This window comes from Colletotrichum godetiae, assembly GCF_030913485.1.
Source record: "Colletotrichum godetiae strain CBS 193.32 chromosome Unknown BDP55scaffold_31, whole genome shotgun sequence".
Lineage (NCBI taxonomy): Eukaryota > Fungi > Ascomycota > Sordariomycetes > Glomerellales > Glomerellaceae > Colletotrichum > Colletotrichum godetiae.
In genome coordinates, this window is record NW_026851279.1 from 73867 (window position 1) to 98858 (window position 24992).

The following is a 24992-nucleotide window of genomic DNA, read 5'->3' on the forward strand; positions in this document are numbered from 1 at the left end:
TCTCAGCTGTCTACTGTGAGCGGTGACTAGGGGAGGGGGGAGGGGGGAGGGAAAGAAATGTCGAGAAAGAAAATCTGCAGATTCGGCTCTGTTTCTCTCTCTATCCCTCCCTCATCGTGCGTCGGCGGTGCATGCGGTACTCAGAAGTGTGGCGGGTGTTTCTGGGGTCGATTGGTGTCTCGCATAATGGATGGTCAATCTAGGCCTATCAAACCCCCGGGACAACCCCAGACTCGACGTCACAGACGGCGGACGCACGTCAGCTCACACCACCTCCTCATCCTTTCCCATCTACGTCATTCCCAGTAGCTGCCACAGAGCTCAGCAACGTATAATAAAGCATCAGCCACACCAGAGAAGACATTACTGTAGAAGCAAACTCCAGGCAACTCTACTCCGTGAAAGCAAAACCAACCAGACTATCGTAAACCCGGAACTCGGAGTTTTCTTACTACACTACATATTTTTCCATCATGCCATCATCAGTAAAGAACCACGGTGCTTCTGTGGAAGGTAAGTTGACTCCGCGAATCAACCTGTCCACTGAGACAGCCTACTCGAGTTGCTGTGAGGTTACATCCGTCACTAACACGACTCGTCCCACCAGCCGCAACTCCCCACAAGGTCTCCTCCGCCAAAAAGGCAACGGCCGCTAAGGTTGACGAACGAAAATCGCAGGCGACGCCAAAGAAGGTGTCCTCAGCCACAGCCGCCGCTAAGGACAACGTCTCGACCAAAGACCACGCTACCACCACGCCGGTAACAAAGAAGGTCTCTTCTTCCACACACAAACCCACAGCATCGGCTTCAAAGCCTGCAGCATCAGCCTCGAAGACTGCATCGTCTGCTTCGAAACCAGCCACATCTTCAGCACACAAGACCGCGGATCAGGCGTCCAAGACCGCCTCATCTTCCGTACACAGAACAGCTGAACATGCTTCAAAGACGGCCAAGCCAGCATCGCACACGGCTGGCAAGGCCGCCAGCGGCAGCAGCGGCGCAGACATTATGAAGAAGATGCAGGAGAAGAACACTGCTCAATACACACAGATCACCGGTTCGGACATCGTGAAGAGAATTCAGGCCCGTAAGGCCGCCGCCGCAAAGGAAGCTGCCAGGAAGGAGGCGGCAGCAGCCCGAACTCACGAAGACAACTTGCCCAAGAAGAAGCCCACAGTCGCCCCTGCACCACAGACTGTGCCCAGAGCTCCTGTTACAGCACCCAAGGCCGCCCCAGTCAAGAAGCAGGCCGCCCCTATTCCCGCACCCGCGGTTAGAAACGTCCCTTCAGCTACCACCAGCCCAGCCAAGGTCGCGAAGAAGGAGAAAGTCTACGCGCCTGGTGCCCTTGTGCCAACTGCAGAGCTCGAGGCCAGGAAGGCCAAGGCTGCTACGTCCAAGAAGGAGAAGCAGTACCACGCTAGCGCCCTTACTCCCACACATGAGATTGAGGCTAGGCGCGCCGCAAAGAAGACCCAGGCCGGTGGACCTGTGGGACAGGTTACCGATACCGCCGGCAAGACTGTCGGAGGCGTCGGCAAGACTGCCGGTGGAGTTGTGGGAACCGCTGGTCGGACCGTTGGCGGTGTCGGACGAACAGCCGGCGGCATTGTCGATGGCGTCGGCAAGTCGGCTGGCGGAACCGTTGACGGTCTTGGTAGGACCGTCGGCGGTGTCACCAGCGGCCTCGGCAAGCAGGTCGGTGGTACCGTCGGAGGTCCCCTCGGTAAGGGTGTCCAGGGCGCCACTGACGGCCTTGGAAAAACTGTTGGCGGAGCTACCAGCGGTGTTGGTAACACTTTGGGCGCTGCGACAGGTGGCCTGAACAAGACACTGGGTGACACCACTGGTGCTCTCGGCCGTGGAGATTTGATGGGCACCGTCGGCGGTGTCACTGGCGGAGTTGGAGATACTGTTGGAGGCGTTGGCAAGGGATTGGTGCGTCATCATCCAGTTCTTGAATGGCTACGTGGGATACCTTGATATTAACATGTTTCCAGGGTGACACTGTCGGCGGTACTCTCGGAGGTGTAGGTGCCACAGTTGGCGGACCGGTCGGTGGTATCGTGGGCGGCGTCGGCAAGGGCGCCGGCGACGCGGTTACCGGTATCACCGGAGGACTGGGCAAGGGAGTCGGCAGGCTTGGCAAAGGAGACGTTCTCGGTGGTGTTGGCGAAGTTGTTGGGGGAGTCGGTGATGGGTAAGCAAATATTTCACATCCTGTCGACTTCCCCGTTGTCTGCGGTGTTTTCACATTACTAACCTTTCTCCAGTGTCGGCGGCCTTTTGGGAGGTGTGCTCGGTGGTGTTGGAGGCGGAGGCGAGGAGAACAGTGGCAGCCTGCTTGGAGGAGTACTTGGCGGAGGTGGTGATGGTAAGAATGGCGGCGGTGGTGGCCTGCTCGGCGGCGGCGGCGGCGGCAAGGGTGGCGGAGGTTTGCTGGGACTTTGAGCTGTCATCGACGAGCATTGTGTATCAAGTCTGTAATATTATATGGACGATTATGAGAGGGAAAGAGGTAAGAGATTGCGTACCACTTCCTGGACGATTGTAAAACAGGCAACAAATAGGGAAACAAGTTTGAATGACACATTTTCCTCAAGCGCATAAGAATATGATAGCTAAATGTATCTGTATGTAATCGACCATTCAACACGTCAATGTAAGGTCAAAGCGTGGCTGAAAAGCCGGATTACTATAGAGTAGTTCAGCCGATGCGTCGATATTCGATCTGGGTTAAGTGGGTAACTCAGATTTACGAGCGAGGCGACGAAGTGTTGCTTCAGCGCTGAACCTTGACTATTTCAACACAGGCGTAGATACCGCCACACTAGGCCAATCAGTGGAAGTCTCATACCAGTCCCATGGACGTGGTGCTCTCTCTGTCACATGCACTTTCGTATTTCCTAAACTAAGACAAACATTGGCCCAAGTCCTAGAGGCGACGAGGCCTAGATTTCAACATACCCCTCACTTCTCAGAAGTCACCTCGTGAAATTGTTATTCATTCCAGTCACATCGCGACCTGGCCCTTTGATACCTAACTCGGCCATTTCGAGATAGGGCAAAGCAGTCAAAATACGGAACATGCCTTTCACAACAAGTTTTGCTTCCACACGTCCACATCAGGGATGTCGGATACAGTGAGAAGATAGATTGAAAAGCTCAGGAGCATGGGAGTTCTGATGAAGGAGGACTTCTATGTTGATTAATTGATTTAAATTTGACCTAGATGAACAAAAAAGTGCTTAACAGCCAACGAACTCTCAGATGGAGTCCGAATTCGACAATTCGCGAAGAAATTGGGCCTACTTATTGTCTCGAGTCGTCTAGGGTACATGTAGCGCTTAGTCTTGAACGCAAAGGAAGTTCTATGCCACCAGCGACCAGAGGCAGAATGTATCTGAAGAAATATTTGTTTAGAACAACCACCACCGTTTTCCAGTCAGACTGACCATAGTTGAGGTCCGACAAAGATGGCCGTCACTGAATGGACAACTCATCGCCTTACGTAGATGATGTTGTCACACAAAATTTTGGGGCTTGCAGAAGAAGGTTTGCGTTTGCGGATGGTTGTGTGAACAAATGATGTTGTATTAAAATTACGGAATAGATTGCGGTGTGAGATTAACACCCTTTTAAACAAGTCATAACCACGGCCATCGCCAACATTATGTATGTATGATAAAGTCGACATGGTATCGACGCTGCTCATCGCTGCTTCTGGGAGAAAGACTCCTAGTTCTTGTCCTCGGGGCAGTCCTTCTTATCGTCGCCGCTGAGCTGGCCGCGAACAGCACCAGGTACGGCAAGGCTGGAGTGGACATCGGTGAAGAATCCCTCGGGGTTCTCCTCAATCTGGCTGACCTTGAAGCCTGCGCCAGTGTCGACACCGGTAGCGTTGACGCCGGTGACGAAGGGGCCGGTCAAGCAACCGACACTGCGGCGGACGTTCTGGTATCCCTCGACAGCGACCGGGTTAGGGAATGCGATGCTGTTAGAAAGTTTGGTTTAGTATTTCGATCCCTCAATGAGATGTGAATGTGAGCTTACCGAGGGGGGCCTGCCTTGCCCTTCTCTGCCTGGTGAATGTGGGTGGCCGTGCGGGCAGGAGACTGGTACTCGCCCTGGAAGTTGACCAGGGTGATGTTGTAGCAGATGACATTCTCCTTGGAGTTGATGCCGTAGTTGAAGTAGCCAATGGCGCCTGCAAGTCCACCAGTGAAGGTGTTGTTGTTGTCGACGACCTGGTCAGGTGTGGCGATCACATCGTAAGTCGAAGTGAAGTCGAAAGGTCCGGACGAGCCCCAGCTGCCCTTGCCTCCCTTCTTGTGCCAGCCGACAGCTTGCTTAATCTCTTCAACAATCTTGATGGGAGTGGCCGAGGCAGCGGTTGCCAAAGCGAGGGGGATGATAGCGAACTTCATTTTGATGGTGGGGAAGATAGTGAGTGACTGGGGATGAATATACAGTTGGGATTGATAGATACTAATAGAGGTGGATGCAGATGAGATGATGTGATAAGGATCGGAATATGAGGTTACTGGGGGAGCTTACATCTCTGTATATGTAGTAAACCCTCGTTTCTAGCTCCGATTTACAATTCGGGTGTATCTTCGGCAGGTACGGTCATTTCTCCTCAATTCCATAGCGCCTCTGAACTCATTTGCATCACTGCTACGGCCTGGTGATGTGTTCACTCAGCCAAGAACCGGAGGAACGATCAAGCGCTCTACGCCGGCGCCATTACCGCGGTCTGGGCTGTCGTGATGAATGGGCCAAGGGAATTGAGATTGCGGTGTTTGCCTCCCGTGCTCCCGTAGTCGCCGCGGCGCAGCATATCGTCGAAGTTGGAAGCTCCTTGGCACGATTTCCTAATCCGGGGGACATTGAATACCAGAAGCACGATTATGACGCTGCCGATCATTTGGGACTCGGCAGCGGAAGCGCAACTTGCCGTCCACAAGTCAACCAAGTGGGGAGAGTTTATGTCTTGTTTAGGTTCGTCCGGTAGCGTCAATATTTTGAGGCAAGCTCCTTGGCGGTTACTTGGCCCTCTTCCCCAAATATGCTCACCGCGACGCGCCGGATCGTTTGCCAATGCAGCCCAACAGAAAATCTGACGTGGGAAACACTTGGCTTTCACGGCTTGCTACTACGGACATTTGAAATCCAATACTCCGCTGGCAGTTTCGACGATCTTTTCCATCCCACCTGCGCCAGAATACAGCCCGTTTTGGGCACCTCATCAGGAATCAATTGCTGGGCATCTTCCGGAAAGCCTCACATCCGGCGGAATATCATCCAGAGCTAGGTCAGATGCTTTTTTTGCTTTTTTCTTCTTCTTCTCCCTACCATACCAAGCTCAAATCAAACACTCCTTCTCGTTCGGCATTTGCAAGAATGGCACTGGCGCTGTCGTTGGGTCAGCGATGGTCTTGGCGATGAGGCATAGCCAATAAAGTGAGACTTGTCTGACATCGCTTGAAGCACATTGTTTCTGTGGTAGGAAATCGCTTTCTCTTTTTGACCTCCAACTGAACTCGGGACTGACTCTATTTCATCGCAGACGTTCTTGATATTCAACTGACCAGTTTGTGGTTATTTTCGATAACTCAACTACATCGTCCTCGCAGCGTTCGAGGCAGATGTTGAGAAAGAAGTCGGGCAACAAGAAGCTAAACAAATGATTGCCGTGAATGATTACAACCCAACAAGGACAGCAAGCCACGGAATTACGATAACTCGAAAGTGCATGTGCGCTCGGCCTTCATCATATTCACGATCTGAAAGATCGGCAGCATCATCGACAAAAAACAACCACATCGCCCGAGAAGTGACCGGACAGAGTCAAAGCTGCTGGCCTCGCCAGACCTAGCTCATGCATTATGTTCAGATACAAACCATGTGTTCAAGAATTGCTCTGTGGATTTCATTCACGGAGACCTGATGATCTTGCTTGGTGAATATTGAGATCTAGTGCTCAGCAGCTATCTGACCAATAGTAAACATCTTGGATATTATTAATGCGGGTTGTAGGCGATAACGCCGATGATTAGCTTTGTTACGCTCCTCGTATGGACAGTTCTTGATCCATCCAATGTGAATACTGATGTTTCGGGCTACAATCATGACATGAAAATCCAAGTTCTAGCCTGGGATGGACCACGTGCAGTCGCATATAATACCTCAAAGTCTTCAACGCCATGCATCTCAGTTTCAATGCCCTGGATTCAACTCTTCGCGATTGTGTTGACTTCGGGCGGGGAGCTCAGTTCAATAGACTATTACACGACTTCACTGAAGCCACAACAATCGACGTCACTCTTGGGGTCGAGACTCGGCAGTAGGGATACCGTTGCCAAAATTGGGTGCTGACGGCAGCCACCAACTGGCACCTGAAGAGACAGGACTTGTTGAAGATTCCAGACCGTTGTTGGAGTGAGTATGGGTTGTCATGCTGTATTGATCTTATCTCAGTACTTATACTTCACTGCATGTGCATCTCGGCACTGCCATAAGCTCTTCTTGACATGATTTTGAAGCTTGTACCTCCTCCGAGTGCTTCACCTAAGGTCCCTATTGACAAGGCGATTCGACCCCCGCCGATCCTGCAGTGAAGCGTAAAGTGTCGCCGGTGCGCCTATCTGCGCATGACAATCGCATCAATGAAGGTTCGTTCACCCCTTTTCTGGCTTTCGGCTATTCGGTCGGACCAACAGTTGTAAATGAACATCAGCGGAAGTTTCGGACCCTGAGGCCCGTCAGTGAACAAGCTTTTTGAAAGGGGCTGGATACCCAAGCCTTCGATATGAGTTACTGAGGCCTGACAAGTTGCAACAGCTGAACCTCCACACCAAAGACAGTCGAAGACGGGGAAAAGATTCATGAACTCGACAATTATATGGGGTAGTCATGAGTCGTTTTATTAAAAATCATGCTCAGGCACCAAGTAAAGCTCCGAGGAGTGGAAGCACGAGCCACATCTACAAACTCTACGATATTGAAAGCCTTTTCAGGATGCTGGAAAACCAGCTCGAATGGCTCGCGAAGGGTTCGTAGCTTTCACTTAGCGTGCCGTTCATCCGATGTTTGAGCGAGTCACAAGCAATCTCCTCTCCACGGGTTCCGGACAAGTCTTGAGGACTCTAGACCCCGCTCAGAAACATAAATACCGTTTGCCAAACCGCAGTCTTGCGATATCACCTTCGCACTCATCATCTATCTGTGGTTACTTTACTTGAAAAAAATATCAACAATGGTGTTTCCACTTCATTCTATGCTGGCATTCGCAGGTCTTGCTGTCGCTGGCTCGCTTGAACCCACCGCAACTCAAAGCGACTGCACAACGACAATAACAGTACTCGATCCCGGCTTCACTGGCGACTATCAGCCAACGAGCACTATCACAATCTACAATCAGACAATTACCATCGGAAAACCTACAGACTGCCACGGCTGTGCCCACGTCACAACTACCGTGGAGCCGGCACCTTGGTGGGGTGGGATCGGCCCGGAGATCCAAAAGGTTATCTATGTCCACGCAACGACACCGACTACAGTCACATCACCTGTCTGTGCGACATCAACAGCGACTCCTACGATTGCCCCATAGCCTCGGACGTAGTGAATAGGCAGGTTCTAGAAAGGACATGGAGTTGGAACAGGTATTTATTTTGAACTCAGGGCATCGGCCCTGGTCACACGCTCATGCTGAAAACGCTAAAGAGATGGCAATTGCAGGTGTCAAATTATCACCGATCCATGACTATGGACTTGAAAAAAATCGATGCCATCGGGTGATTTGCGGTTTGTAAGGAGTCACGATAAATCAATACAGAGAGTCAACCCAATAAAAACACAATTCAACAAAATCAACTCTTCATACAGCCCGGGTACATCTTGCAGAAAACACCGTAACCTTTCTAGACTCCGTTTCCATCTTCTCGGGGTCTTGTAGTTTCAATCGAGTACACGTTTACTTGGAACCTAGCGCTCTGACTCTAACCGCCATATTCATGGTAGACCTCATCATCACTAAATGGACCAATACTGTTAGGTGGATTCGACAGGCTTAATTGAGGTTCTTGAGAAGGATAGTGGTGTCTAGCCAGGTCTTGTGACTTCTGTCTGCCTGCTGGTCTTTCCGTAGAAGAAACCGCCTAGCGTTCCTGTATCTGTGAAAGAGTCACGTCAAATCTCCCAGGCACCTGGACCTCGATTGTCGTCATCCGCGATGCGCACAATGTCTCCGTAGGCATTGGTTGGGATATTGGAAAACTTGTCTTTGGGATCACCGTGGGCTGTCAGCAAATCATCGCCGATCCGCATAGGGTCATGATGATTGAGGTATCCTCCTCTGTCATCCGGGATCCCACCGTCGTCTTGTCTCTTCTTCTGTGGCAAATTAAGCCAACTCGTCCTCACTCGGCGCGGTTGGACCCGTGAGTACTGTCATGTTTGTTTTGGCTTTGTGAACGCGAGATGTTGGAAGTTGTCTGAATAGCGGCTTTTCAGGCCATTATCTGTGGGCACTTTCCATGTAGGAAGTATGTGTACAACTGTCAACATATAGAAAACCGGAGGAAGCCACTCACGCGGAAGAAGTCTGGGACCAATGAATCCCTGGCTAGCTCTTGCTTCGCTCTCGGGTGGTTCTTCTATGTACATAGCAGGGTTCGAGAGGTTTTCCTGGGGTAAAGTTGACCTATGCATTGCGAGACGCCAGTTAGGCCTCACCTCTATAAGCCGCCCATAGCCAATTCGATGCTCTGCAGTCGTGTTTTGCCCGGCGCCAAGGTCGCCGTCAACCCTGTAGATTCCTGTTAAAATTATGTAAGTACGTCGCTCCGTTCTCCCTATTGTTTGCTGCATTTTGCGTTTACCCACGCCTTCTCCAATAGTTACCTTCTAGACTCCGCCTTCAGCTGTCTCTCGAAAGGTTACGCCTGCGCGGGAATGGAATAATAGCTTTATGCACATCGAGGCCCTCGATTGTTTTGCGTGTTGCGGCCTTACTGTCTGGTCTTCGCCTTGACAGACCACCGCCCCTCATCGCCTGTGCCGGTCAAAATACTTGATTTGCTGCCGAATATGCCAGCACAGCCTGCTGTAAATGCATAATCTATGAAAAGGCTCGTTAAGCAGGGTCATGTGTGACAGCAATGTGGCACCCTGCACACCTATCCAGGGAATGAGAGGTAAACGTTGCCTCACTTGCTGCAACCTTCTTGCGGTAGGTTTTTCAAGAAACACAAGGCCCAGGCCAGAAACCTGGTATGATGTCTAGATTAGTCAGATTCGACTAAGTGATTTAGAGAGACAAGAGTTGCACCGATAATTCTTCGTGAAACTCAACGGGCATCGATGAATCGGTTGTGGCCACGACTTAAAACGAGAAGCATTTCATTTTGTATAGTAGAAGGGTATCTAATTGTAGGCAGTCTAATAAATAGGCCGCCTTGAGAATAGGAATTCTAAGAAATTTGATGACTTTGGGGACTCTGAATGATCCTCAGACAGGCCTTTCCTGCTCATTGCTCACACATGAGAGTTTCCTGTGCTCTCACCTTCATGACTAATATCATGTACCCAAGCCTCTGGTAGAAGCGTCGCTTCAAATGGTTCAGTCCCTTTGCATCCACCCTCTGCCCCATCCCTGTTGTACTGTCTCGTTATGCGTTGTTGCAGCAGAATTCGCCGCTCCTGCACCACTACCATCGCCGCTCTGCGAAACGTCTGCTTCTGAAATTGTAGAAATTCCAAGTCCTGATGATCGCATCATACTCGAGTCTGGGGACACCGGCGAGACCACCGAGTAAAGTGTGTTACGAGTCCCGGTATCAGTCACCGGAGATATGTATGCCGGAGGAGGTGAATTTGTCGTCGCGGTTGGGTCGTAGTTGTCCGCTGGCAGCTCACTCAGCTGGGTCGGAGGGTTGGGGTCCAGCTCCGCGACATGTCGATGGACGCCGGTGGCCCCGCTGGCTGCAACAGCTGCTGCTGGGTCCAGCTCGGATATCGGCCGTGGATCGAGTTCGGACATTGGCCTCGACTCTCCGCTGAGTTCCGATTTGTAGGCGTATATCTCGCTTTGTTCTGGCCGAGACTTGATACTTCCCAGAGCAGCGGCGCCCAATGCTCCACCGGCGGCTGCGACTCCCATCTCTGGTCCAATGTTTCCATGTGATGACAATGCTGCGGCTTCGGCTAACTTCTTTTGGCGGTATTTCATGAAGAACTTGTACCCGATGAACATCAGAAGAAGGACAGCAAGGATGATACCAATGGCAAGTCCAGCTTTCGCGCCATCGTCCATGCCGCTTCCACTGTCAGGAGTAGATGTCGTTGTCACAGTCGCCGTAGTAATGCCTCCAGACCCAGTGCTCGTGGTAGTAACTACCGTTGAAGATGATGCTGTTGATGTAGATGTGGCGGCGGTCGGCACGACTCCAGTCACGTAGCAGTTCCGGATGACATTAAAGATGGAACTATACTGCGTGCAGCTGGCTTCGAGCTTGGTGATATCATCGAGATCGTCGCTGTACCATGAAGACATTCGGCTCCTGAATGAGGCATAGGTGACGGAGAGTTCTAAGCCTGAGAGTGTAGAGGTATAATCGCAGGCCGTGGCCCCCCATGACATCGATGTTGTCGGCGCATTATCCAAGACATCTGCTAGGTCTTCGGCGCATTCCGAATTTTGCCGTCGGATCTGTTGTGAGCGGGCGTATATGTCCGGCCGAGCCGATACCGGTTCGGCGACCGTAAGCAGGCCGGCCAAGAGGCCGAGGGCGGAAGCGAGTTCGGAACGCATCGGGGCGGGCGATATGAGTCTGGTTATCAGATGGGTTTTCAGGATCAAGAGCCCATGCGTCCACGCGGTCTGGGGAAGTGCGGGACGACGGGCATTTGTGTTTAGATCCAGACAAGAGATATTCCACCGTCGACGGGTTGATCCAGAGACGGCGTGATCAAGAAACGGGACCACGCGGCCATTGGAACCCCGGTAATACATACAGCAAATACACTACGTCAACAACACCCGTCACATTCCGTGATTTTCGCTTCCCCCTCCTGCAAAAAGTCTGCACTATCGCAACTCCACAGTCCATACTGCCTTGTAATCCACCGCCGGATGGGGATTATCATCGCTCGGCCATTGCTAATTATATAGAGGTGCATCTGCCAAGCATGAGCGGACCAACAGCGACAGTTCGTCCCAATGGGCCAAGAATGGTCCGGCCTGGGATCTCAGCCACGGTGATTGCGCTGAGCAGGGCTGTGTTGGAGGTGATCAACAAGAGACCAGGACACCAAGTTACCCAACATGTGGGGAGATGTTTCTGTCGGGTTCATCCAATTGGATCCGGACCATCTTTTAGATGAAACATGATGGGTTAATCCGCATTCGCCCTGCTGCTTGTTGAGCGGATGAGCCTTTGGTATTTGAGAGCCGGCAGCAGGCCGGCAGTAGAGTTCTCGGGGGAGATTTGATGTGGATGGCTTAGGTGATATTCTGATTGGAGCTTCGCTACCAAGGTTTCTTTTGACTTTTTCTTACTTCGATTGCTCCGGTTGCTAGCTGGGTAGACAGCTCTACCGGAACTGGAGCGGGGTTTCCAACGGTAGTCGAGTAAGGTTACGAAGCTCATCCCCGCCATAACAACAGCAACAAATCGTTTTGGTCCGTTTACGTGACCTCAGTGAATCATGAGGTTGATCGGATGAAGCCCAGGTTCTGTTTGGACGAGCTGTGAGGAGACACGCCACCGTGACGTACCAGGGCTATGGGAAATGGGGTGACTGAGGCTGGACCCAAGAAAAAGCATCCAGAAACATTCTTGGCGCTGAGGTCGTGGGACTGTCCAGATGAATGGCGGATCTGAATCAACGGCAAGGGAAAGGGAACTCCGAGAACAATTTGATCCAATCGTAAAGGTGATGGCTCTTACCTCTATACAGGCACATAGGTAACGGGTACACAACGATATCCTTCGCTTCGTTCTCTGCCACAGGCGCGTCCGATGCTGATGCCTTCTAGAACGTCCCAGCGAACGGTAAATCGTTCTCTCCCAGGCTTTGGGTGCCACTAACATTGAACTCCGACGGTCTGGCAGACCGCCGTGTTTTCTAACTGCGTTCGGTGCGTTTGGGTCAGGCGCCCGCTCTCTCAGCATGGAATCGCCCAGCTCACAGGGCACTAAAACGAATCCACGACTCATGACCAGCAGACGAGGAACCTTACGAGGCGCCTTTTGGGGGTCAGCCTCAACCCCAAACCCCCAATGAGAAGATTGACAGGGGACAAAGGTGGGCCATCAAGGGGCAGAGCTGTCCGCTCATGTCCGCTAAGTTGGTGGATCAAACCTAGCACAGGGGGAAGGCAATTAAGCTCAATTTAACCTCGTCGTGTCCGTGGAACGAAAACGAACAAGAAGAGTCTTATGGCGCGTGACAAGTGACTGTGAGATAAGAGATCTAAATGGTATCAAATGCTGCTCCAAGGAAATTTGACAAAAAATGAAAAGAGAAATCGGCCGACTCATCAAAGCAGTCGTAATACCGAACTGGCCGGCGCATCCGTGACCGCCTCTCGAGCTGTCACCCCCAGCCAGAGCGCCGATGAGGTCTCAGCCACACTCCCGTGTCTGGCTCTTCAAGCTCCTTGGCCATACACCAGCCAAGCTCAGGCCATTCCCTACATGTTCCCATCGCGAGCCTTCCAGTCCTCCTATTCGTTGATGCGATGCTGCCACACTTCCTGCTCCGCCCTCGCGCTGTACGTGCTCGCGCCCAGAATGGCCCTCATCTGGTCTACACCCATAAACATGACCTGGCGCGCAACGAACCAGCGGATTCCCTCGTGGCAGGGCGGACTAGTCAAGCTGCCGCGGTAGGTCCAGAACTCGTTGAACTGCAGCACGCTGTTCAATGCCGGCATATGGTCAAGCTCAATTTCTTGCTGGACGCCGACGTCGTTGAAACCGATCATGGGCGGTAGCTGGTTAAAGAAGGTGTTGTTGGCGTTACCGGGGTCCAGACGGATCGCCAGCACGGCCTTTTCGTGGCCCTCTTCATCGACGTGAACGAGGTGCAGCTCCGCCTTTGACCTGTCGCCGTTGACCGAGTGGTCAGCGGGCGAGTGAATGTGCCAACCTTTGAGGTAGAGCTTCATGTCATCGTAGGTGAAGGACGGGTTGCCGGTGTAGACGCCCTCCGGGTGCGTGACGGTGAAGGCGGGGCCGTAGCCCCAGTTGTAAAAGTTGCCCGTCGTCCGGTTGGGGTAGTTGAACCGAAGGATGTGGTTCAGTGCCAGCCCGTTATTGAGGCTGAGCGCGATGGGCGATTGCTGCGTGCCAGTCTGGCACAAAGTGTAGTCTAAGGGCTGGCGTCAGTACATGTACGTCCAGTCAAACCATCGAGGGCGATCATTTGGCAGGCATGCAACTTTAACTTACTTGGATTGAGGCGACCCCAATTGAAAGAGGCCTCATAGGCCCAGTCCGCAGATGGCAACGGAGCCATTTCTGCACGCTTCCTGTCTGCCATGGCATAGTGGTTCTGATGTCCCGCACACGCGAGGACATCAGACGCCATGAGCAGCGCGCCAAGGAATACTGTCGTGATCATTGTGATAGCGGGATCTGGAAAGACTAGCTGCGATTTGCGATAGACCTTCGATCGTGACTTACCTACCGTGAGGGCCCCTTCAAGCTTTATACTCTATTACACGGCAGCGAACTGCGGGGCGAAGCACGGAAATCCGCCTGGACGGCCTGTATAAGCTTATGGAAGGGGGTTCATTTCCGCCTCCCGTATGCAGTGTAGCCTACCACAAGAAAACCTCCGAGGAGGGAAGGTCGAGGACTCGAGATGCATGACTGGTAGAATGCTGTAGCCGCCGGAGCCAAGGCCTGCTAAGCAAAAGTAAAAGCAAGGGAGCACTGCTTTATCGTCAGATTCTGAACCCTTGATGCCGCGTTTTCCATGATGCTTGGCGCTCAGGACACTCTCTGGGCGCGCCGTATTAGAGATGCGCCGGAAATGATGGGCAGAATCAACGCATCAACCCGAGTACAGAGCAAACTTTGCGTTGTTCTACCACTGACTTTGCGTGAACCCCCTCTTAACGCATCGCTATTGTCGCTGTTTTGTCCGTAAATTGCCCGTAGTTTTAGCCTTTCTTTACCAATCTCGAGCCGTAAGCTCGGGGCAGAGATGGGACGGTGGCGTAAGATTACAGGATGCGTTAGGTCTGATGGACAGGACAACCTGGACACGGTTGGATGAGCTGCGCTCTACCAGTGGCTAAGTCCTTCCTTTCTACAGCTTTTTACACTTGGCAGCGTGGCCGTTGTGTACCTTCGTGTGGCTTGGCTGACGCCTCGTCGAACGTGTTTGTGTTTCTACCAAGACTCCGAGGCGGGGAACCTCACCCATTTGCCATCAATTCCTTGGTCTAGCCATGGATCGCGGCACCTTGGAGGGCGCTTGGTCCAAAACTCGTCCGTACTTACGGTATGTTTCTCACCCTTAATCAACTTGGCCCCGGTCAGAGGCAGGACCAACCAGTGAGAAGAGCAAAGGCGTTTGGTCTGGGCACGTGGCTAGAATGCCGATGCGGCTTCCTTCGGGCAACACAAAGTCTAGACTCGGACAAGACTTAGACTGCTCCTGAGGTATCACTCTGGGTACGAATGGCGACTGTTTTAATATCTGACCGTGAATTAATTCGTGGAAATCTTGAATGCCAAGAACTACTGCAAGAGGGTGGGCGACCATGCGAGACATGAGCAATCTGAGACTGGCGCTAGCTTTCCGGAGTCTGGCGGGGGGAGGCTCAACGTCAAGAAATTTCCAACTTCCTGCCACCCAATCACCGAGGAAAGAGTCCGAATGGCTTGCCGTTGATACTCTATTCTCTTACAAGTTGAGTATCTTGACTGGCCGCAGTAATGTTAGTTGCCAGCAAGTATGTCCGCTCCGGTCATGGCATTCATCATAGCCATGTTAAATGAGTGCAACATCAAGCAGACTAGAGTCTGTTTGTATCGGCATGGAATCTTGTCACGATGGCTAGAAGTTTCTCCGTCAGAATCATTAGGGGCTAAACTTAGAGCTCTTGAGATAGAAAGAGTTCCTCCCAACATCTAAGAGCTATGGTTTGGGCAAGTAACGTCTTCCACGACCGGTAGACGAGATCTGTCGATTTGGGCATGGCAGAAAAGCCGCTAAATAAGAAGCCACTCTATAAGTTTAATCTGCCCCTCGAGATACCTTAGGCCGCGCATAGCACTGTCGCTAGGAGAACGTATTTGGCAAAATCTCCAACGATGCTAGCTGAAGGAACGATAGTCAGTATTTAAGCATGAGAATTCAAATCTGCCACCGTGATATTTACTGAAGTTGTGTCAAAACCATATATACGTTCACCCTGTTAGACCATAGAAATTGCCACAATCTCTTGCAGTTGGATGAAAGTTACAAAAGTAATAATCTTTAGAAGAGAAGAATGCGAAGAGATTCAGGAGCAAGTGTATCAGATTCGATGGATTTATACCAAGAAGGCTATCCACTTTTATGAGTTTTACTTGGAGTAAATGCAGGCTTAGTGGTTTATGTAAACAAGGGAAGGTCCAGAATCATGGTGGCTTGGCTGAACAGGTAGTCGAAGCGAACATCCGTTGACAACAATAAAATGGGTGTGCTGTGCCGTCTCCAATGGCAACCTTGTAGACCACATGAGCTCATACCTTAGCCGAGACGAGTCGGAACTCCTTCGCTATCAAGGTGTTTGTCGTTGTATTTTCAGGCCTCGCGGCTCCATCATATTCCTCGGTCATCTTTCCCCTGAACATTTACTTCTTGCACTGCGCACAGCCTGGTGTCAACTCGGGTTGACTATTCAAGCGTCAATTTTCAAGACCTTAGCCTTCATTACCCCCAAGTAAGCGGTACTTGGTGACGCATTTGAGGAGTTGGGTAAACGGACAAGCTAACAAGGAGCCTGGCAGATTAATATCGCAAGAAGATCGCACTATAATTCCAAAGCAATTATTTAGTTGAGGAAACACAATGGACTCTCGCTGGACTCTCACTGAAGAGTGGTTCAAGGATCAGAGTAAATTCACCCTTTGGCACCTACTATCCGACAACGATAAATTCACAAAAGTCTACATCACACCTACAGACGCATACTCCGAGGAATACACCAAAGCCTCCATCATAGGTCGCCGACAATCATCAGGTACATCGCCAGAACAAGCAGACTTGGACGACGTCTTGAAGCCTTACAAGTGCCACGAGGGTAACTTCGCACCAGTCCAAACGTGCAAGAAATTGCTCTGGGAAATCCAGCCGTCTTTCAGACGGTTCTCGACAAACAAGAGGCCGTGGCGATACTGCAACGAAGAAAAGGAAGGCAAGTGCTGCATAGGCCATCGCATAGGTCCCCCGCAGAGGGCCAGACACGGCCCATTCCCGTCGCTGTTTGAGGCCCTGACGAAGATTATCTACTTCTGCACGGCTTCGAGAAAAATGGTCGGGGAGACTGCTGGTCAGTGTAGGGTGACGGTGGACGGAATCGATGGAACTGCCTGGGTTTCTAATGGCTATATTCCTGAACCATAGTTAAAGAACATACTCTTAGTCTTTCTGTAAACTAGTTAAGATATCGGGATTTTGTGAGGGGGTGGGCTTGCTTGGGCAACCGTGCAGTTTCCTTTCATCAATACATTTATCGACAGTCCACCTCCTTCTCCAGGAGTTGTGAACAGACTGGAGGCACAAGGGCAAGCTAGAACAAGTCCTATACCAATTATTCCCAACGCTAGAATAAAATACATCCACCGGATTTCTCATTCAAATGCTGCCACCTACAAAGAACTCAACATCCCAGTCCCATCATGACACCCAATGTACTCAAAAACCTGCTGCTCAGGCTCTAAAACCAGAACCTCGTGAAATAATCGCAAGGACATCTGATCCCCTAGTCTCTTGGCATACTTTGCAAACTCGCCAAAGATGGCCAAGTGCGTCCGGTGCTCTTTACTCCAGCGCTCCAGCGAGGCGAGGTTATCAAAGTACGCCAGCCCGAAAGTCCGGTCGTGCCCGCCCTCGGCCGTCAGGGGGTCGACAATTTCCATGAAGCGGCAGCTGAAGCAGCCGACCTCGTCGCCGTGGTCGCGGAGGTACTCCATGCCTCTGATCAGCGGCGGCTGCATCGAGTCGAGGTATATTTGTCGCTCTTCGGCGAGCGCTGCGGACCAGTCTTGTCCGGAACGGATGACGGTAAGGTTCTTCTTGCCTGGTACCTGAACACGTTCCGGGAGCTTGCTTGAGCCATTTTGATATGTTGGTCCGTTGGCACCTTGCTTCTTTTCTGATTCTGGGTCGCCGAGAAGCTCATCCGTCTGGGATATGGGCAGGCGATCTCGCATGCTGCCCCAGTAGACATGCTCCTTGATAGGACCGCTCACGCTATCTCTCATGTGTGCTGCACCCTCAGGTTCCGCCGTCGAAAACACAGTCTCGAATCGATCAGCTGTCGGAAGAAACACCTCCAAAAACCACCCATGCCGTGACCCTTCTCCCGGCTTCGCATCTCCCCACCACGTCCGGAAGCCGCTGTCCGCTGACCACTCCTCGTACGCGGTTCTGCTCGGCCAATATGCAAACACGGCAACGTTGAAGAACCCTCGATTATCCGTAACGGCGGCAGCTTCGTGGAAGGCCGGGCGCGACGCCGGGGCGACACGGTCGGACATCGTGAAGGAGGCTATCGTCTTCAAGGCGCCGCCATCGTTGAGATCCGCTGATGCATACTGGGCGCCGATGATGGCCATGACGACATCTTTGATGGTCTTTGGGAAGCGGGAGGTGTAGAGCTCGAAGGGGGGCGTAAAGCCTGGTGGTGTCTTTGCGGGTACGGTGCGGTCTTTTCTGAGCCATTCTGGGATTGCGGATTCGAGTTCCATGGTTGCAACTGTATTATGGTGAGTAATTGAGATGTCTAGACGCGGAGAGTCAATAGCACGGCGATTCCCTTTCCAAGGCTTTGGGCTGCATCTTGGGGATATACACGACGTTCATCTTATAATCACTGCGGACTTGAACATCCCGCAATCTCATCTTGTCAGATCGGTGATCAAGACACTTGTCAAGCTATACTAGAAACGGAGTTGTGGTGTGAAGACCTTTGGGAGGGACAGCAGGTAACATGCACGGAATTGAGACGGAACAGACGGGCAGTGAGGTCATACAATCCAGGGATCCGACGACGAGACGTGAAACCTTCACGTTTACAAAGATCGTTCGGGCGCATTATTGCCAATTCCAACCAACGGCATGATCGATAATACCAAGCTAATCATGGATGCACTAGATAGGATAGTGCTCAGCCGGCGAAGCTAACCCCACCGACCACGCGGATCGCGTGCATTACTCTTGTCGACAGGCTTGCCCCTCTCCCTCACCGAATTACCCCGGATTTCAGTGATAACGCACTAGTGATTCAGCTCGGGAAGTGACGAGACATCAGACGGAGGGACCAGCAATGCGGATAGGGTAGTGCTTAACCGTTAGGAAAATCTGGGGAATCAAGCTACTTGTAGGAGATAGAAGGGGCCGGGTGATCGTTGGTTTGTGATGCTTTGTGCAACAAACAGTCGATCTTCAAATGTGTTGGATAGGATAGTGCTGAGCCGCTCGTGATGCGGCCCAGGAGAACCCCTCATCTAGATACTTTTGTTGGAGCAGACGGAAAGGAATAGCCTCGCTTTCGTGCTACAAAAGAGAGAGAATCTGCCCGTGAATGAAGTCGAGTTCAGATGAAAGCCACCCAGCAATTCAACAGTCTCTCTCACTTTACATCATAAACCATCAATACCCAACCACTCTTACCTCAAATCCACTCACGATATCCTCATAATAAAAATGGCTCCCAAGCTCAAGATCGCGGCCATCCAAGCCGAGCCCGCCTGGAATGACCTCGAGGGCGGTGTCACCAAGTCCATCGCTCTCATCGAGGAGGCTGCTAGCAAGGGCGCTAACGTCGTCGGTTTCCCTGAGGTTTTCATTCCTGGATACCCATGGTGAGTGACAATCAGACACACATCCTTTCGCACTACCTCTTCCTTGATAGAAAAGATACTCTCCTTCCATTTGCTGTCCGCGTCAATGGTTTAGCTAATTTCTTACCTTCGAAAGGAGCATTTGGGCCAAGTCCCCCACCGACAATGCCGGCTTCATGGACGAGTACTTCCGCAACTCGCTCGTCAAGGATTCTGACGAGATGAAGCGCATCTGCGCTGCTGTCAAGGAAGCCGGTGTGTTCGTCGTTCTCGGCTACAGCGAGCGTTTCAAGAACACCTTGTACATTTCCCAGGTAAGGCACTTGCCTCTCTCTCTCTCTTCCTCTCTCTTTCTCACGAGTTTGTTTTCTCACATCCCAAACAGTCCTTCATCGACGAGAATGGCGTCATCGTTCACCACCGCCGCAAGATCAAGCCTACCCACGTCGAGCGCGCCTACTGGGGCGACGGCCAAGGCGAGTCCCTCCAGACCGTCGCGCCTAGCACACTCCACCCCGAGGTCAAGATCGGCGGTCTCAACTGCTGGGAGCACACGCAGACACTCCTCCGCTACTACGAGTACGAGCAGGACGTCGACCTGCACGTCTCCAGCTGGCCCGTCCTCTGGCCTCACCCGACTGACAAGGACGGCGTCAGGCAGGCGGACTGGCCGCACCACATCACAGACGAGATGAGCATGCGCTTCTCGCAGGTGGTGGCGCTCGAGGGCGCGTGCTTCGTCATGGTCTGCACGCAGGTCGTCAGCGAGGAGTCTAAGAAGCGGTGCCGGATCGACGAGTTTGGGTACGCAACCAACTCGGTCGGCGCGGGCGGCGGCTTCAGCATGATTTACTCGCCCTTTGGCGAGGAGCTGGTCAAGCGCCCGCCGCCTGGGGAGGAGTGCATCTTGTATGCTGATGTCGACCTCGCGGAGAAGGCCAAGGCGAAGCAGAACCTCGACATTGTTGGACACTACTGCCGTCCCGACCAGCTGAGTCTGCGGGTGAACAAGTACCCTGCGCGTCCCGTTCACTACGCGGCCGACCCTTGAGAGGGATGCTGGAGGATGGATGGATCGATGATGAGATCAGAGACATGTTCTACTTAGTGGTGATAGGCTGTTGGGGATTCCCAGGAAAGCGAGATATCAGTTGGTCGAGTTTGAGGGATGAGTGTGTCTTTTTGTCAAGCGGGGAGGAAGCTGAGCAGCATATAATTAGTTGTGATATCGTCTAAGTACTTCGTAATTATCATCACCTTTCTCTCTCTCTCTCTCGAAATATTCAGCCCCTCTCTCAGCTAAGAGTCTCAGCTCCCCTCGCTCTATTCCCCTTTGTGTTTTAGAGTTTGGTCTAGTAGAAGCAGACGGGTGGATTGGGCGGAGCTTTTTCGATAACTGAGCGTGCGTTGATTGGGGAAGTGCGGGGTTTTCCCTCTCCCTTTTTTCGTTTCTTCTCATGACTGAAGCGCGTCGTTGTCTCCCCCTCCTCCTATGATCCATCCCATCGGTAGTTGAATAATATTGAAACTGCGGTCTTTACCACATCGTCGGGACCTGTCAGAAACACACATCCACACTGACTTGTTGGATGATAATGCCTCTCCTGTCAACCGAGTAAAACTAGCCGACTGGGCCCATATTTGCGGTTACTTGCTTTCCTTGCTCTCATATTCCCCCTCCAGAACATGCCCGCGTGTAGTACGAGCTACGGATACGGGCTTTTGATACTCACCTGAGCCATGTCGACATCTCTTCCCCAACGGCAGCCCGAAGGCAAAAAGAGACAGCGGGTCTCCATCGCCTGCCTCGCGTGCCGGCAGAGACGCATGCGAGTAAGTCGTCCCCCGTTCATCATAACCTACTTCACAACGTATCCCTTTCCCCATTCATTGTCGTAGTGACACGCGAACCCCCCAGTGCGATGGACAACAGCCCATCTGCGGCTCTTGTACGAGGAGGGGCACCGAGTGTGAGTTCCAGCATGCGGACAATAAACGCCGGTATGTCATGGACCAAGAGCCTTCTCCCCCTCCCTTCCCTTCCCCTCCCCTCCCCCTTTCCAAGGCTCCAAGCTCCAAATCCCCCCCCCTTCTCCGGTCTCCCCGCGAGTTCCACAAAGATGTGGATCTCATCACGACCGGTTCGTGCTGCCGCTGACAGCGACGGACGTATGTCACCATCCCCAGACCGCCCAGCAAGAAATACGTAGAATCCCTGCAAGCCCGAATCAGACATCTAGAAGCCCAAGTCGTCGCCCTAGGCTCCCAGCCGGCGACCGGCTCCGGCGACCTCGCCGCCACCGAGACCACCGAGGACAATGACGGGCAAGACGACAGCACCGGCGAAGACGACGACGGCAACGGGGGTCCCCTCTCGGACCTCACCGGCCTCGTCGGCCGCCTTAACGTGACTGAGGACGGCCAGCTGCACTACTTCGGCTCCCAGTCCTCCTACAACCTCGTCCGCGAACCACCGCGCGACTCCCCCGCCGATCCGCGCGAGCCCTCGCTCAAGATGCAGCGTCAGGGTCTCCTCGCCGCCGCCCAGCTGGGGAAAATGGTCACCGTCCCCGACGAGCTTCAGGCTCACCTACTCGAGCTCTACTGGCGCTGGCAGAACCCCTGGAATTACGTTATCCACAAGAGTGCCTTCCTGCGGAGCTACCGTGGCGAGGATGACGGGACGTATTGCTCACCGTTGTTGTTGTGCTCCATATTTGCTATCGCGGCGCGGTACTCTGACCGTCCTGAGCTGCGGACCGTACCGGGTGATCCTAGTACCGCTGGGGATGCCTTTGGCGAGCATGCCAAGATTCTGCTGTTGTATGAGAGTGAGGCGCCGACGATTACAACGGTGCAGGCTGCGTGTCTGCTTGCGTTGAGGATCATGTCGGATGGTAAGGAGGCTTTGGGGTGGCTGTACTCTGGTATGTTCTGTGTTGAAGCAATGACACTTGCGTGATGTTCGCCTGCTGATCAGCATCACAAGGAAACGCAACAAGAATGGCACATAATCTTGGGCTTCATCTCGACTGTTCAAAGTGGGCCACCGCCGGTCTGCTCTCCGAAGAGGAGGCCGAGGCACGAAAGGTAACGTGGTGGGGATGTTATGTTGTTGATAAGTGAGCAATCCCCTTCTTCCGCTTCATCGTATTTCCATCCACGATGTTCTATCATATCTCATACGAGACTGTGCCAGAGTAGCTAGCTGACATGTTACAAGGCTCTTTTCAACTGGGCTGGGCCGGCCAAGCAGCACGCCAAAGTCTACCATCTCTTGTCCAAAACCTAGCATAGACAGCAACGAAGAGTACACCCCATGGCTGCCGACTTCAGAGACGCTGAGTTCCGATAAGTCTCTCGGGGTCCATTCACATATCTCATCAACAGCCTGCCACGTATCTGAGACATTTACCATTGCTTGCGAGTCAATGGATGTAATGTATGATGACCGCAAATCCACTCTTGATCTGACCCACGAACTCTTCTCATACGATGTCTCTTTTAGATACGCCGCGAATAGCAAACTCTCAACACGAGAAATTGAGGACGTTGTTAGCAAAACTGATGTGCAGTTGCGGACGCACTACAGAGAGCTGCCGAGCTATCTTCGCTTGCCCGCCTCACCCAAGGTCCCAATGCTTCCTCACGTTTGTCTTTTCCAGTACGTTTCCCCTCTTCAGTATTGTCTCTTTCTTCGCCAATGCGACATTACCATACTCTTCGAAGCAGTAAGCAAGCAGGGGAACGGTCATGACTGACCAATGATTGCACTCTAGCATTCAATATCACGCACACTTAATTCTCCTGCATAGACCACTCGTCCATAAGCGAAAGAGACGGTCTGTCAGCGTCAACACGCCCACCGATGACGGCAGCATTGACGGAGACGGATACGATAATCAGCACATGGCAACATGCCGTCACTCGGCGGCTGAAATTGCGCGGTTGCTGCGCATCTACAAACAGCAGTATACGCTGGTGAGTTATAGTTCCCTTCTCTTGCCCATTTCTTGTCCCTGTCGAGGAATGGCGTCATCTCATACTTTGAATAGCGGCGCATCCCCATCGCTGCAGTCCATCTGTGCTTCTCGGCTGTGGTCATCCACCTGATCGACGCCCGGCCGTCAAATCCCAACCGGCAGCAGGCGATCCGGCACTTACAGACGTGTGTTGATGCGCTGCGAGACTTGCGAACAGCATGGTGCGCCTGGAGCGACAGGGCCTTGCGAGCAGCACGGCTCTTGGCAAGAGAGTGGTACCAGTGTGAAGATGTCTCACTGTTGCAGCACTGGGGTGGACTCGGCGGGGTCGAGGGCAGCATATCCGGACCAACAGCAAACGCAGCAACAGCCGCAACGGGAGTTGTTGTCGGCATCACAAACACAAACGACCAACAGCAACAAAACCTGCACCAACCGTATCAACAAGGTGGAACTGCAGACGCGGACAGATTGATGGGACAAGTGCAGACGACGGATGGCGATGGCCAGGGCGACCCTCTGGCGTTTCTTTTTGATGTTGCCACGCCCGACCAGTACACGGATAGTCTAGTGAAGGAATGGCTGGCGGAGAGTGGTTACGATGTGTTGAATACGGTCGTCGAGTGAAGATGATGAGTAATCTTGCCCGGCGTTTTTGGTCTATCTGAATGTCTCGGGAGATCTCGTCCTTTGTGTGGAGAGGCTCGAGGGTAATTCTTTCTCTAGCTTGTCAATGTGTGTCTGTGTGTCAGCGTTTGCCTGGCAGTAACAATACGGATACTTAGCAGAGACCTACCTAGCACGCCTGGTCACTTTCCGTAGACTTGCGTCAAGGGGTCAAGACGGCAATTACAAGTTGCAGCAACGCCGACTTAAGCTGAATGACTCGTGTCAGATGGACCAGAAAGCCGTCTGACGCAGGAGAGGGGTCTCAGGTTCAGCGCCGGCGGTAGATGCCGGTGAATAAAAGACAGATCAAGGTGTACTACATAGTAATGCAAAACGGCCCCAGAATTGTGCAACATTATGCTCGAGATCGCTGAGCTGCGATTCCCCTTTGAGTCTAGCAGCATAGCTTAGCTCGGAGGGTACGGAGCTTCGTCCGCAACTTTGGGGCCCTTGGTGTCCTTTGGGGGTGGTCAATGGCATGGTTCAACACGCACGGGACAGCCGCTGACGGGTTTGATGCCCGATTTGATGCAGAGTGACGGTGAATTCTGTGGGGGTGCGTTGGCCTTTCTTGTGGTCGCCGTAAATTGTGCTGATGTTTGTGTCTTTTTTTTTTTTTTTTTTTTTTTTTTTTTTTTTTTTTTTTTTTTTTTAAACGTCTTGTTCCAATTTTGCCGATGGTGCTTTTGGCACTTTCCATCGTTGTTCCTTCCAGCTGCCTCAGCTCCTTCCTGGTAAACGGTCCTACCTAATCGGTTTCGCTTTCCCCATCTCCATCTTAGATCGCCCTTTCCCTCTCCCTTTTTCACTTTCCCATGCTGCCATCGGTAGAGGGGTGCACCCAGAGCCCACTCAATATCAGGAGCGTGCTCCGAACGCCTCCCATTGGCTGAAATCACCCGTGCAGCCAATAGGAGTACCTCCTCACCAAGACCCACGTGATGGGTATCTGACCTGGGCCCACCGATCGAGATTCGAGACCTTTCAGTGTCCAGTGTGTTCTTTCCTCTTTCCGAAAACCCAACTGAGCAGCTGCCGCGTGGGATGATTGAGAGAGAAAGAGCGGAAGCCGCACTTGCACTACACTGCACACAGTTTGCGAATTACCCTCGGTCGTTCCTGCTTACTCTTTTTTTGCTTTTGTTTTTTTTTTGGTTCTGCATTTCATTTCGTGTTCTTTTTCCCCATCTTATTTCCATTTTACCCTTCCAAGAAAAAGAACGAACCTGAGCAAACCTGCAGCCTGCTTAGCCTGCATTTGCAGTCC

At 52.3% G+C, this 24992-nt stretch overlaps 9 protein-coding genes across 9 annotated transcripts; 5 read left to right on the forward strand and 4 right to left on the reverse strand.

Moving 5' to 3' along the window:
• The first annotated feature begins 373 nt into the window (after nt 1–373).
• Nucleotides 374–2742, forward strand: BDP55DRAFT_670024 (uncharacterized protein). The gene is made up of 4 exons (XM_060575347.1): nt 374–513; nt 608–1938; nt 2001–2200; nt 2274–2742. Exons 1-4 carry the CDS (start codon nt 474–476, stop codon nt 2449–2451), a joined length of 1749 nt encoding a protein of 582 aa, XP_060427367.1. The 5' UTR covers nt 374–473; the 3' UTR covers nt 2452–2742.
• A 996-nt stretch (nt 2743–3738) lies between these two features.
• BDP55DRAFT_633989 (uncharacterized protein) lies at nt 3739–4427 on the reverse strand (the record flags this gene model as incomplete). The annotated part of the gene is made up of 2 exons (XM_060572622.1): nt 3739–3994; nt 4054–4427. 2 exons carry the CDS (start codon nt 4425–4427, stop codon nt 3739–3741), a joined length of 630 nt encoding a protein of 209 aa, XP_060427368.1.
• A 2831-nt stretch (nt 4428–7258) lies between these two features.
• On the forward strand, nt 7259–7615 carry BDP55DRAFT_633991 (uncharacterized protein; the record flags this gene model as incomplete). The annotated part of the gene is made up of 1 exon (XM_060572623.1): nt 7259–7615. One exon carries the CDS (start codon nt 7259–7261, stop codon nt 7613–7615), a length of 357 nt encoding a protein of 118 aa, XP_060427369.1.
• Nucleotides 7616–9625: 2010 nt separating this feature from the next.
• Nucleotides 9626–10816, reverse strand: BDP55DRAFT_730505 (uncharacterized protein; the record flags this gene model as incomplete). Its single annotated transcript, XM_060579695.1, has 1 exon — nt 9626–10816. The coding sequence occupies one exon, from the start codon at nt 10814–10816 to the stop codon at nt 9626–9628; it is 1191 nt and encodes a 396-aa protein (XP_060427370.1).
• A 1917-nt stretch (nt 10817–12733) lies between these two features.
• Nucleotides 12734–13632, reverse strand: BDP55DRAFT_556541 (carbonic anhydrase; the record flags this gene model as incomplete). The annotated part of the gene is made up of 2 exons (XM_060569601.1): nt 12734–13380; nt 13461–13632. The coding sequence occupies 2 exons, from the start codon at nt 13630–13632 to the stop codon at nt 12734–12736; spliced, it is 819 nt and encodes a 272-aa protein (XP_060427371.1).
• Nucleotides 13633–16077: 2445 nt separating this feature from the next.
• Nucleotides 16078–16632, forward strand: BDP55DRAFT_730507 (uncharacterized protein; the record flags this gene model as incomplete). The annotated part of the gene is made up of 1 exon (XM_060579696.1): nt 16078–16632. One exon carries the CDS (start codon nt 16078–16080, stop codon nt 16630–16632), a length of 555 nt encoding a protein of 184 aa, XP_060427372.1.
• A 245-nt stretch (nt 16633–16877) lies between these two features.
• Nucleotides 16878–17978, reverse strand: BDP55DRAFT_695389 (phenylacetaldoxime dehydratase; the record flags this gene model as incomplete). The annotated part of the gene is made up of 1 exon (XM_060577464.1): nt 16878–17978. One exon carries the CDS (start codon nt 17976–17978, stop codon nt 16878–16880), a length of 1101 nt encoding a protein of 366 aa, XP_060427373.1.
• A 958-nt stretch (nt 17979–18936) lies between these two features.
• BDP55DRAFT_730509 (aliphatic nitrilase) lies at nt 18937–20124 on the forward strand (the record flags this gene model as incomplete). The annotated part of the gene is made up of 3 exons (XM_060579697.1): nt 18937–19094; nt 19210–19387; nt 19459–20124. 3 exons carry the CDS (start codon nt 18937–18939, stop codon nt 20122–20124), a joined length of 1002 nt encoding a protein of 333 aa, XP_060427374.1.
• Nucleotides 20125–20543: 419 nt separating this feature from the next.
• On the forward strand, nt 20544–24100 carry BDP55DRAFT_670050 (fungal-specific transcription factor domain-containing protein). Its single transcript, XM_060575348.1, has 8 exons — nt 20544–20906; nt 20992–21074; nt 21261–22000; nt 22063–22195; nt 22297–22515; nt 22582–22737; nt 22853–23054; nt 23129–24100. The coding sequence occupies exons 1-8, from the start codon at nt 20814–20816 to the stop codon at nt 23681–23683; spliced, it is 2181 nt and encodes a 726-aa protein (XP_060427375.1). The 5' UTR covers nt 20544–20813; the 3' UTR covers nt 23684–24100.
• The last annotated feature ends 892 nt before the right edge of the window (nt 24101–24992 follow it).